The sequence below is a fragment of the Leopardus geoffroyi genome, chromosome C3 (assembly GCF_018350155.1).
Source record: "Leopardus geoffroyi isolate Oge1 chromosome C3, O.geoffroyi_Oge1_pat1.0, whole genome shotgun sequence".
In the NCBI taxonomy this organism is placed as follows: domain Eukaryota; kingdom Metazoa; phylum Chordata; class Mammalia; order Carnivora; family Felidae; genus Leopardus; species Leopardus geoffroyi.
Window position 1 is genome coordinate 107,739,899 of NC_059338.1, and position 13,667 is coordinate 107,753,565.

At 39.3% G+C, this 13,667-nt stretch overlaps 2 protein-coding genes and 1 long non-coding RNA gene across 4 annotated transcripts in view; 1 reads left to right on the forward strand and 2 right to left on the reverse strand.

Annotated features, from left to right (window-relative positions):
* The window catches only part of SPAG1 (sperm associated antigen 1), a 78,448-nt gene extending 75,852 nt beyond the window's left edge, over positions 1-2,596 (reverse strand). For both annotated transcript variants that reach the window (XM_045454065.1, XM_045454064.1), the window contains exon 1: positions 2,030-2,596. The gene's annotated coding sequence lies outside the window, so the exon portion shown is untranslated. The remainder of the gene's footprint in view (positions 1-2,029) is intronic.
* On the forward strand, positions 1,975-2,589 carry LOC123585677. The gene is made up of 2 exons (XR_006706365.1): positions 1,975-2,085; positions 2,479-2,589. It is a non-coding gene; the product is annotated as an uncharacterized LOC123585677 (long non-coding RNA).
* A 219-nt stretch (positions 2,597-2,815) lies between the features above and the next one.
* Positions 2,816-9,348, reverse strand: POLR2K (RNA polymerase II, I and III subunit K). Its single transcript, XM_045454068.1, has 4 exons — positions 9,216-9,348; positions 8,556-8,623; positions 7,728-7,820; positions 2,816-6,909 (listed from the first exon to the last, which is right to left on the reverse strand). The coding sequence occupies exons 2-4, from the start codon at positions 8,614-8,616 to the stop codon at positions 6,887-6,889; spliced, it is 177 nt and encodes a 58-aa protein (XP_045310024.1). The 5' UTR covers positions 8,617-8,623; positions 9,216-9,348; the 3' UTR covers positions 2,816-6,886.
* Positions 9,349-13,667: the final 4,319 nt, after the last annotated feature.

A 13,667-nucleotide genomic window follows, 5' to 3' on the forward strand; every position in this document is an offset into this window, starting at 1 on the left:
CAAAAAAAATAAACATTAAAAAAAAAATTAAAAAAAAAAAAAAGAAAGGCTGAGCTGAAATGGGAATGGGGGCCTTGGACAGTTTCACTTTAAGGATACTGCTGCTAATTATGATGATAATAATAACAGCAAAAAATACACAGTTCTAAATGAGTGCTGGGCACCACCCTAAGAACTTTACATATATTACCTCATTTAATCTTTCAACTACTGTAGCAGGTAGGTTTTATTTTAAGTAAAGCGCTGTAATAACAGTTAACACTTAGGGATCTAAGTTACTGTATGCCATGGATTATCTCACATAATCTTCAAAACCACTCTCGAGAGGGGAATTAATAATGACTATTTTATAGATAAGGAAGTTGATATTTTAAGTAACCTGCTCGAAGTCATGTAAGTATTAAATAGTGAACTGGGGATTTGAATCTCAGTTGGCAACTGCAGAGCCTACATACTTAGCATCACACCCAGGCTTTTCATCTGCAGGTGGCAACCCCTGCTATCAATTTAGTGAGTTGCGATTAGCACTGTCTTATAATGAGACAGAACAGAACAGCAACAAAAATATCTGACTACTTCACATACCATTAAAGTAAATACTTGTTTTGTGAAAACTTTTATTTCATGTCTATACAAATGACAAATGTGTGGAAATACATGCACATGTTGCAAATAAATTTCTTATCATGAGTCATTGTCAAAATTGTTTAAAAACACTGCAGTAAAACATATTGGTTTATAAATTTTAAAACAATTAAGTAGCAATGGGTCTAATTCACCAGGAGTATTTCCTCCAGCATGCCTGCCCTCTGGGATTCTGGTCCTACATCAGACCTCTGCAGAAAGAGAGGCGCTTCTGGTTCTCCATGTTCCTGCTGGCTTTGACTGGGGCATAGGAAATGGATTGACAGTTCATCAGCTCTCGGATGAAATCCAACTGAGAACTGAGATTATGGTTTGCACACTATACTGGCAAGGCCCAGGATGATGAATATGTCCCATCACAAGGACAGCCTTAAGGGTAGAAGTTACTGGAGAGCAACATGAAGAACTTTTAAATGATTGCCGCTGCCCAGAATAGAATGGGTTGCATTAGTAGAATTTTTCCAAAGAGTTGGAGGATCTTTCATGGGAGAAACTTAAAAACATCCAACAGGATTAAAATACATGATCTCAAATTGAATTTATTTTGCAACCCCTGAAATTTCACGATTTGAAGAAATCACAGTGAAAAGCATTTGAAATAACAGAGCCATCTCTTACCTAAGCAAATGAATTTCATTCTGCACAGTTTTAACATTTCCCTGAAAATCCTTTTTGAAAACTACCATGTTTGTTTGGGTTGTTTTCCGGCACCATGCGCATCTTACTAAATGTTAATTCTCAAGTTCCAAAGAGGAAGTCATACAATATTCGCTCTCATTTGAACCTTTCCACATCTGTTTGGAATTTGATTAGGAAAAACCTCGGTCCTAGTTGGATTTAATCTCTTCATCATCATCCTGATCCACATCCATTTCCCATATTCCCTAATCAGCGGGCAGAAATAACCTCCAGTGCAAAGTGTGATGCGCAACAAGAAAACCGGTTTTCTCCCACCTGGGCACCTTCTTTCCAGAAACCACAGGGCCGAGCGCCCCCTGCAGGCGGAGACCGAAAGGAAATGGCTTCCTCAGCCATAGCAACGGTTTGTGTACAGCGCGGCCGCCGAGGGGCGGGGGAGGCTGGTCAGGGACAGGCCGGGAACCCTCAGCGCTACGGCCAACCCAAAGGTCAACGGGCCCTTGAGGACACTGAGATTGCTCCCCATTCCCCAGCTCTGGTCGCCGCCGGCGGACCCCAGCAACCCCCGTCCCAACATCGGCCACCGTCAGCTGCAGGAAACTATAGCCCGTTTGTTCATCCCATAACTCGCTCCCTCAGTCGAGTCCGACCGTACATTTGCTTCTTGGGGTCCGCCTTTCACCCCAGCTCCCTGAGGGAACTGCGATGGGGAGATGTAATTTACTCCTGGCCGGCGGGTACTCACCTGGCTCTCAGACACAGCGTTGTGGAAGGACGAGACCGCTACACAATTCACCGCAGGTGCCGAGATGGGGGGAGTGTCGCCCCGCCTGGGCACCCAAAGGCCAGAGGCTGAGCGCCGGGGGCGGGACTAGGGCCTCTTTGAATGATTGGCTGGCCCTCGATCTGCCGCACTGATTGGCCTCCGCGCCCAGCTTTGCAGGCACAGATCATTAGGGAGAAGTTAAGAGTCCAAGTGAGAGGGTTCCCTTTCTGTTTTGCATTCGTTTTTGATGGCGTTAAAACGCCGTTACAGTTCTGGATAGTTAAAACTACCAAGAACTGTAAATTGGTAACCATTCCATTTCAATTTTAGAAATATAATTAAGTGTTCAGGTTATCTACAAGGCAATCCAGATTTAGCCCTTCCCCTTTAGACAAAAGAGTAAATGAAAGATTCTGCTTCCTTTGCAGGTGTTCAACATTTTCTGAGCGCTGGTTATGAGTCAGACATTGTACTGGGCACCGGGATACAAAAGCAAATAAGGCACAATACAATCCAAATGAATAAAGCAATAGATATCATTTGTGGGGAAATATACTTCACCTTATAATTTCAGATTAGTGCCTGGCACATAACAGGAATTCATTAATGCAATTCGCCCTCCTCTCTGCACTTAAATCTACAGTCCTTTAGCAGGCACCAATAGTGGTAAAAACTCTGCTAAAAACATGATTAACAATACATTTATTATTTCCATTGCCAGTGCTAGAGAATGTTAAATTTGAATATTTATAGACAGATTCAAACTTTAGCATAATCCTTAGTAAGCTTTATTAAATTGTCATGGGGAACGTCATCACATGCCCCAACCCATGCATAATCATTTCACACCTCATTCCAGCCAACAAACTTCACTCAACTATGTCCTAGGTTTAAAACACTGGCTATTCTAACTTCCAGCATGGGAGAAATCCTTTAAATATTCGGTGAAATGGTTGTAATTCCACATGCCCTGTAATTTTCTTTTCACTGTTTTCTTCTGGTTATAATTATGTATATACATTTATGCTGAATAAACAAGTAGGATAAAAAGTAACATGACTGGAGTAGACTATGTAGGCAAAAGAAAATTATCACTATCATCTTCATAGAGTTAAGACTGCATCCAAGAAACAAGGATGGATATATACTTTAATTTTTCTTTGAATGTATATATATTCAAATATATTTTTGAAGAAAAACTAATAACCTTGTAGAAATTAAAATTATACCAGAAATGAAAATCCCAATAAATGGATTAGAAACTAAAATTGAGGGGTGCCTGGCTGGCTGTTAGTGGAGCGTGTGACTCGATTTTGGGGTCATGAATTGAGGCCCCATGTTGTGTGTAGAGCTTACTTTAAAAAGAAAGAAAGAAAGAAAGAAAGAAAGAAAGAAAGAAAGAAAGAAAAATTGAAGGCACCTTTTAAAGAGCAAAGAAACAAAGGAAAAGGAAAGATGAGAAAGTCAGGTCAATGAAGTCTAATACTAGATTTTTAAAAAAAGACCTAGAGAGAAGAAAATATCGAGGGCAGGAAGTTACTAAACAATTCAAGAAAATTTCCCAGAATTGAAGAGCTTTACTTTCCAGGTTGAAAGTACCCACCCAAGTGACCAGAACAGTGGAAAAGAGCCCCATACCAAGGCACATATTATAAAATTTCGATACACTGGCAAGGAAAACTCTAATTTTCCAGAAAGAAAAGGCATCACACACAAAGAATTAGATAGAAGAATGGTTTTGGACTTCTCAACGATATTGGAAACTAGTGGACTATAAAACAATCCTTCAAAATTCTGATGCTGGTGAAGAACACCAGAAAAGATCATTTCAACGCAGGGGGAAAAAGCATGGGAAAGGACAGATAAGAAAGAAATAAGTCCTGTTACCTGCTTAAGGAACTGCAGAGATCTCCTTAGAACCAAAAGATTAAGTGGTTTAAGTGGGCTGAACTTGTGACAGAGATAGAAAAGGAGTCATATTATCAAGAACCAAATATACCATTCCCAATAGTTTTGACTCTATCAAAATGGAGAGCTACTGAGGATTTTCAGCAGGACAGCGCCATGAAATCTGTATTTCAGAAAGAGCAATCTCAAGAGTATGGAGACAGCAAGGCCCGTAGCTGGGAGACTAATCCTAAAACTAACAAAATCATCTTTGTGGAAAACAGTAATACTTAGACAGTAATGGTGGTAATAGTTAACATTTGTTATGGTAAAAGCTTTTATGGATTTTATCTTGCAACTAACCTCTGAGGTAGGTGCTATTATTTCATGCCTATACTACAAATGAGGAAAGCGAATCCTGGTGAAGTCACACGGCCAGTCAATAAAGGACACTGTGGATATCTGAACCCAAAGCCTTTTACCAAAGTCCATACTGTTTACTAAGCTCTTAAGTACTAACCAATAAGTCTCATTAACCTCAACTTCAAAATGTTATGTTACAACCAAGTACTTCTTACTTCCCTCCACAGCTACCACCCTGGCTCAGCCATCATTATTATCCTGAACTATTTACATGTGGCCCTTAACTGGCTTGCCCATCCATCACCCATTCCTACATTGTCCATTCTTAAAGAACAGCTCAAGTAAGTCTTAATCCGTATCACTCTCCTGCTTGCTCCCATCACAAGACCGTAAGTGGGCAGGCCTCCCTGCCTACCTCAAAGTGTGTATCACAAGGGCTTCATTCTGAAGTGTGAACAAGGCAAGCTTACTTTCAACCCCTGAGCCATTATACTGGCTATTTCCTCAATTTCAGGGATACTCCTTCCTCTTGTCTTGCTATGTCAGGTTCCTTCTCATCCTCCAGCCCTCTGCTCAAAGAGCCAGTCCCCCTTGACCAATTTTCTACACAGAATTGTTCTAGGAGGGGTGGAAATGTCCATGGATTTGTATATGTGAAGAGGCCACTCATTTTTACATCTTCTCAGTTTACACTTTCATACCTTATGTATTTTATTAAGAGTGGCCATTTCTGATTTCATCTACTATTTTTAAATTTTTCATAACTTCAATCTCTGAAGATAACTTCAGAATCTCAAAGCACTGTACTGACCATCATAAATTCCTCCATTTTGACAGTGAAGCTGAAGTTAAATGAACTGGCCAGTCACTGAGTAGCAAGGCTGGATTTGAACCTGTTTCTATGCATTTTTCATGAATATACATATCCATAGTCATTGGTAAGCAGTTTAAGTAGGGAACAAGTTATATGTCAACTTTAAGCTCAGATTTACTGATTTTTATATTTATACATCACTATTCAAAAGAATCTTTTAAAGCAATTATATATCTTTTGTCTTTTTTTTTTCCCTTAAAAAGGCAAGAGGTAAAATTACTTCCATTTTTATAGATGAAAGGGACACAAAGAGGTGACTGATTGAAATGCTGGTCTTGGATTCCAGTGGTAATACTTTTTCCATTAAACCACTGTCTAATTAACAAGCTAACAATATTCAATTAAACTAACAATATGTAAAAGACCTAGGATGAAATAAAAAACAGTTAACAGCAACATTATCCAAAGTGTTGGGAGTTTTTTAGGGGATTGTCGTATCATATTTATTGGGACTCTTTTATCTAAAAGAGACAAGGACAAGGAACATAGCAGAATTACAAAATTATGAAAGCCATGGCTAAAGAAAACCTAGACCTAGGAAGCACTCTTTAAAAATTTCAGCATGGTAGTACTTTGTATAGCACATAATAAATTTACAGAACTTAATATTCAAAGACGGTGGTAGAAACACAGGGGTTTTTTTTAAATGGCATGATAAAGATTTTGAATTTCAGAGACACACATAGCTATTAGTGAAGGTGGAATGTATCTACTCTTTGAAATGGGTATCAGAGGACATTCCATAATGATGGAATCCTGGAACAGATGGAGTGTCTGAGTATCCTTATCGCTAAGATCAAGGCAAAAGTTTTAAACATCCAACCACAGTTCAGTGTAAACTAGTCCCTTTTTTAATATCCTGAAAGCAGAATTTTTTACCTTAATGACTGCACCTCAGAAACTACACCTGCCTTAATAGTCTGCCTCATCCACTTTACTTAGGGTTGACTTTGCCTTACAGAAACAACCATTGAAGTTTCTTTTCCCTCACCCAAGATTTAAAAAATAGTTAAGCATTTTATCAGAAGGCCTATACCAAGTAACAAATGAAAAATATAACTCAAAATAATGCATGCATTATGTGACAGTAAGTACACTGGTATACTCAATACAAAATGATGCTGGAGGGTTTACAAATTTGATGTAAAACAGTAGTTTCCAAGGAACTTACTTAATCAGACCTTCATAGGGCCCTGGTAAACTTCATTCTCAACAAGGCCCCTACAAGATTCTAGGTCTTGATTAAAAGTGTGATTTAGGGAAGCACTTTTAACTTTCCCTATGTGTCAGATTACACATACAATAAAAGTGAATTAGGGGTGCCCAGGTGGCTGAAACAGTTGAGTGTCCCACTTGGGCTCAGGTCTTGATCTCACGGTTCTTGAGTTTGAGACCCACATCAGGCTTGCTGCTGTCAGTGCACAGATCCAAGAACCTGCTTCAGATATGCTGTCCCCCTCTCTCTGCCCCTCCCTTGCTCATACTCTCTCAAAAATAAACATTAAAAAAAAAAGGAAATTATAAATAATGTAATTGAACAAAGAATTTTTCTTTATAGACATTATTAATAGGTGCCTAAATACAAGATGAATTTTAAAACGAAATCATGTGTATGTAGTTGTATTCATAAAGATAAATACACTCATCAAAAGCTATACAACATTAACAGCAAGTCCAAGTCCAAATGAAGATAATCTTCTGAATTCCATGTTTCATCGAGCATCAAAAACCACCACTGTATTAAACTGAGTTAAGGACAAAACACATATTTAAAAATTATATGAAAGATTAACACTTCCAAGTCACTTTCTATTTGCTAATTATGTGATCTAAAATGCAAAAAAGAGAGATTAAATAAATAAACTTAAAAAAAAAAAGGGGGGGGTGCCTAACTGGTTAAGTTGGAACAGCATGTGATGCTTAATCTCAGGTTGTGAGTTCGAGGCCCATGTTGGGTGTAGAGATTAAATAAATGACTTTAATAAAATAAAATACACAAAAGAACGGAACTCACTATTTACTATAACAACTAGAAAAGAACTACAAAAAAAGATTTCAATTTTCATTAGTCCCCTTTCCATGATACAAAAGATCAATGCACCAAAAAACACTAAAGCAATGCTGGCAAGGTAACTTACTGGTTTAAAAAATATTGTATTTGTAGTTACCACATAACAATGTACTCTCAGTCTTATGGCCAATTTGTAAGCCTCGCTTTTTCCATAAGGTAGCATTCATATACAGTATTTGTATTTCTCTTTGTATAATTTAGTTTGTCCATGAACTCAAATTCAAAAATGAGTATAAGTAAAATAAGTTAAATATAGAAGCCTGAAAAATAGACTTATGAGATCCAAAATCTAGTATATATTTAGTATATGCATCTGAATTATTATGAAAATAAAAATGATTATGAAAATCCTAATCATGCTTTTTTTTTTTTGTAAGTAGACCAGAAATTATTACCATTTACCAGAAATTAGTCTTTGACTAGCAACCCAAACATTATTCTTCACTTCCATCTACTTCATATTTAACAAGTTAAAAGGATACACCTTTTAGTCCTTTTCTTGTACATTATTCTGTATCCACATTCTCTGCATCTGATTGGATCCCTGGATTTTATTTCATTTTCTGTGTGACATTCTAAAAAAGAAAGCATGTTTATTCAATGTCTAGAGGAAAAATATTACAGACAAGCAAATTATCTTAACTGTATTTTTCACCCAAAGCACTAAATGTACTCAATCTCAAAAGTATGGTGCTATGGCCATGTTAAAAAGAAAACCACAGGCCCCAAATGGCCTCACTTGGGTTGAGGCCCCAAATCAGTAAACCAAGACCTAACACCTAACCTAACTGCAGTTTCAGCCCTGCAGAAACGCAATCTTTGATCAGTCAATATGGGAATTTCCTTGTCAGCGCTAGGAAATTTACTGATTTTTCCATTCCTCTTAGAAGGGTGACCTTACCTTAAACACAGGATTCTTCGCTAATAATTTTCATTTTCCACTCCTCTCTACCTTTACAAACCTTTCCTTTTCTGTAACCCTTTGGAGTTCTCATCTACTTGCTAGACAGGATGCTGCCAGATTCATGAATGGATTAATAAAGCCTATTACATCTTTAAAATGTACTCAGTTGAACTTTTGTTATTTAACAACCAACATATTAAGGAGGAAAGAAAAAAGAGTAGTGGGCGCTGAACTTTTTCTTGGTGAGTAAATGAGCTCTTAATGAGAGGTTTTTTTAGGGTTGCCGCTGTTCTGCTTTTTAGGGTTGCTGGTGTTCTGTAACTTTAAAGACTCGTTTAAGACTAAGTGTAATGTAATTATTTCAAAACTGAAGTAAAACACTCCCACTTTGTGTAAGTGCCCTTACCTCCGCAGATATATATCATTGGCTGCTGCTTTGGGGGTTGAACGTCCTTCTGAGTATCCATTGATAGTCTGAAATCAAATCACAGACTCAAATATTGAATATCTCAAAGGGGCTCCTTGCAAATCCAACCATACCTCATGTTTTTCTCAGGGAAATCTAAAAAAGTCCCAATTCCTAACCTGTACTTTTTCAAACTGTATAGGTAGAGCTAAAGGAGGAAACAAAAACACAATGTATTGCGCGCTTACCCCCAAACCGGACACGATAACATTTTACACATGTTATTTCATTATAATCTTTACAACAATCCTAGGAGGTACTGCCCTTACTTTTCAGATGAAGAAACCCAGCCTTGTAAATTAATTTGCGCAGGATTATTCAGCTACTAAGAGGCAGGGGCACTGGGATCTGACTGCAAAGCTCGCGTTCCACTTTACACAAGTCCTGTTTTTCCAAACTTTAGCAGAAAGCAAAAAACTATATCCCTCAATAGGAAAACATGCGAACAGAAGTTAAGAAGAGTAACTCCCAAAAGCCAAACTAAACTGGACGAAACCAAAGTACTAACACCATTCACTCCTCAATCTCCAGCTTCTCCCGATTTCCATACCGGACCTTTTTAACCTTGAGGGTCTTTCCAGTTTCAACCCAAATACCCACCTCTAAATCCCAACCAACCAATTCCCTACGCACGTAACGCGGCGAAGCTTCGCACTCGACGCTTTAACCAGATTACGGCTCGTCGCTGTGTCTCAACCAACTTCCGGCGCTGGCATATGATGCATGGAGTCTCCGCCCCTTCCGCCCAGGCGTGGCCGAGAACCCGGATTGCACACAGGCGGCAAAGCTTGAACTTTTGTGTTAGTTTCTGCGGCTTTCTTGTTTCGTCCCAGTTTATTTCGTTTTTAAGGAAAGCAAAGCATTCCCATAGTTCCTCAAATCGGAGTAAGTCTGTTTCTCTAAGGAAGTCAGTAGAAAGTAACACTTTTCCAGGAGGGCTGAGGGTTAAAAGAAAGTGCCAAGTGCCCCTGGAATCCTAGGTTAGCCGTTACTCAGAGGTACACAACGGCAACAACTCCCATCACTGATTTTCACGTAGAAAAGCACTTTTCAAATTACGTTTTTTCCAGTGGATTGATACCTGTGCTGGACCAGTGAAGCAGCTGCCCCCTATCTTTCGCATAATTTCATTTTTGCTTTTCGAAACTTTCATAGGCTCTTGTCATGACCCACTCCTTTTACTCATTTTAAAGCAAAGGTGGGTATGAGGGCAGCTACACCAACTAATTCTACCTAAAACTAAGGGATATTGGTAGCAGTAACTATTTACTGACCTTCCTTCCATCTCATGTATTCCTCCGTAGATGAAACAAACGATCTGCTCAGTGGAGGTGTGTTTTTTGAGAGATCAAAATATCATGGGATTAATATCAGTTTGGTTCACAACATTTACATTCGTTTGCTTCTTTCATAGCAGACGTTTTATATCGGAAGGAGGAAGAAAATGAAGTAACTAAAATCTAGAGGATAATCAGTTGTTAATAACGATTATAGTTCAGCAGAGAAACAGGTTAATATCTTTGATTTTTTTTTTTTGTCTTTGATTTGTTATTAAGCAGAATATACTGCTTTCCAGTCTTCCATCCAGCAACTTGAGAACTTTGAGCTTCACCTTTTGCTTTGAGGAGTTCCAACTGGTTACACCTCTGCAGACCAGCTTAGGGGATACAACTACTTCATATTCCCAGTCTTCCTGGCTGCCAGTTTTTTTTAATTTCCAGGAAAACAATGGATTTTCCTGCTTCTTCCTTCACAGACAGGCTGACATACAGCATAAATATTTTGACCATTAGCGCTCTTACAAAATATCTCTCCTCTCAACCAAAGAGAAGAAGGTAATTCAATACAACAGTCAAAATAGGCTTTACTACAAGAATTATTAAATAAAACTATTGTTATCATAAGAGAAAGATAATGGAGTGATCCAGAAAGTTTAACAAATCATTGCAGACTTTCCTGGATTCTGACTCTCCAGTTGAGGTATCAAGATGATTCTGGCACATAACACAGTCTATGGAGATCAGAATGGATCAACACATGTAGAACACAAATGGGTCTTGGGACCCTATGGAAGGGTAGATTAATTACAAGTGGTGTCAAGGAAATCCAGAATTTCAACAAGAGTCCATGTAGATGCTAGTTCTCACTCCAACACCCTTTTTCCAATTAGCAGGAACCGATAGTTTTAGGATCAGTAGGGAGCGTGGTCAGTGGAAGCTATTATCATTGGTAACAGCTAACTTTTCTTGAGCACTTAATATGCGCCAGATACCACTGTACTGCCTTCTCCCAATGAGGGTGGATGTCTTGTTATCTTGGATACTAGTGCTTTTAACTCCTTGTAATATGGTTATGAAGATGCAAGTTTCTATATTCCTCCTGAATCTCTGTTTTTCATTTTCTTTGATCTTATTCTTTTAAATATACCTGCATAGCTTGAATGTCTTGGTGATTGGAAAAGTCTTTCATTATGTTTTGCTGGATGGTCCCCAAAAGAAGAATTAGATCTTGTGGGAAATAGATGGGTTTAGACTACTGAGGTAAGAAATGGGATGACATCCAATCCAGAAAGGGAAACAAAAAGGCCAAGGACTGTGGTGGGTAAAGAATAGGAAAATGTGAGTGACTTATATTTGGGGTATGTGAGTAAAGTCAGGACAAGCTACATGTAACTCGGTTCCTTTTTGCACTTTTGATGGGGTGGGGGGAGGTAAAGATTATTCTTTGGGGGCGCCTGGGTGGCGCAGTCGGTTAAGCATCCGACTTCAGCCAGGTCATGATCTTGCCGTCCGTGAGTTCGAGCCCCGCGTCGGGCTCTGGGCTGATGGCTCAGAGCCTGGAGCCTGTTTCCGATTCTGTGTCTCCCTCTCTCTCTGCCCCTCCCCCGTTCATGCTCTGTCTCTCTCTGTTCCAAAAATAAATAAACGTTGAAAAAAAAATTAAAAAAAAAAAGATTATTCTTTGAATGATAGAAGGGAGTTATATACTTTTCCGCTCTTCAGTCATAATATCTGAAAAAAATAAATTAACTAGAGAAAGAAAAGGGCAGTGTTTAAATGGTGTTTGGGACTGTGTGAATTTTTTAAAACCGTAGACAAGATTCCCTGCCCTGTTTACATTAAAGTAGGAGTGGGGAGCAGACATTAAACAAGATAAGTAAATAATATGGTATTTTAGAAGGTGATAAACTACATGGAGAAAATTCAGCAGAGGATTGCAAATGTTCTGTGGAGAAAGGCAAAATGGCTGTCATAGAGATTTGTTTGAAGAGCTAGAGAGAGCACTATTCACTCTACCTGGGTGTATGGGGGCAGCTTCAGAGAGGTGCTATCTTGAAGCATATGTAATTCATCAATTCCTTATCTTAAGTCCTACAGGTACCTCAAACTTAACAACCTCGTACTAAATTTTTTTTTAATGTTTATTTTTGAGAGAGAGAGACAGAGTGCAAACAGGGGAGGGGCAGAGAGAGGGGTAGACACAGAATTCGAAGCAGGTTCCAGGCTCTGAGCTATCGGCACAGAGCCCGACACAAGGCTCAAACCCATGAACTGTGAAATCATGACCGGAGCTGAAGTCGGATGCTTAACCAACTAAGCCACCGAGGTCCCCTAACCACATACTAAATTCAATTTATTTTCTTCCAAACCTGTTCTCTGTGCTCCCCCCACCCCATGCAGTTGATTCTGCTAACTGAATATGCTGAATTCAGGTTCTTCAGCCCCACTGGCTTCCAGAGTAATGTAGTAGCTTCCTAAGTGGTCTCCTTGCAACCACCCTCACTTCTTTTCCTTCTGTTCTCCACTCTGCCATGGGAGTGATCTTTCTAAAATGCTCTGCATGGGGCGCCTGGGTGGCGCAGTCGGTTGAGCGTCCGACTTCAGCCAGGTCACGATCTCGCGGTCCGTGAGTTCGAGCCCCGCGTCAGGCTCTGGGCTGATGGCTCAGAGCCTGGAGCCTGTTTCCGATTCTGTGTCTCCCTCTCTCTCTGCCCCTCCCCCATTCATGCTCTGTCTCTCTCTGTCCCAAAAATAAAAATAAACGTTGAAAAAAGAAAAAAAAATTAAAAAAAAAATTAAAAAAAAAATAAAATGCTCTGCATGGCCTAGAGGATAAACTTCTCTTAAATGCATCCAAAATTCTCCATGACTTGGCTTCTTCCGCTTCTCAAGAATTTTCTTCGGTCTTTCCTCAAATAAGTCTTAGTTTCTAGCTATAACAAACTATAGTTTTCCCAACTGTTTCAATTTTCCTGCTCTTGTACATTTTGTTTTGAGATTGCAATCACCTGTTGTCTGACTTTTAAATTGCCACTTGTGCTTCAAAATCCATCCCAAAGTCACGGTCTTTAAAAAGTTAGTTCCACCCCCTCTTCTTCCTTAGGGTTAGTTGGTCCTCTTTCCTTAGTACTACTACTGTTCCTCCCTTACAGCACTTGTGAACCCCTTAAGGCCAGTAACTGTGGTGTACTCATCTTTGCTTTCCCAGTACCTAGCCCAGTGATTGGCACATAGAGCAGAGCTTAATAGGTGTTAGTGAGTTTGACTTTGGATATGTTCCATTTTGGATGGCTAGAGGGCATCCAGATACAGAAATGTCCAGTTGGAGGAGAGTGGTGGTAGCTGCTATTACTGGCTTAAAAGTAATGGGTGAAACTCTGCATGAGAATTATGTAAGCACATAATGGTAAAGCCCCCCCCCCCCAAATAAAATGCTGAGGTAGGATGCCTCATATAGGGAAAAGGCAGAGGGGAAAACAGCCGGATAAAGGAGACTAGTATGAAGCTGCCAAGAGCAGAAGGATGGAGCCTGGCATAGAATAGGTGCCCAATGAGTAATATAAAACATCCCGTCTAGCATAATCAAGCATAATCCCATGTAGAGATACTGTAAAGTCATACCATTCCGACCTTATCCTGTGTATATCTATATCCTGTGTGTATCTATACTTCTAAAAGGCGTCATTTGGTTTGTAACCTGCTTTTTATACCTGATTATCTCGGAAACATTGTCAAGCAAACATTCACCTACATTATTTTTACTGGCATCTCA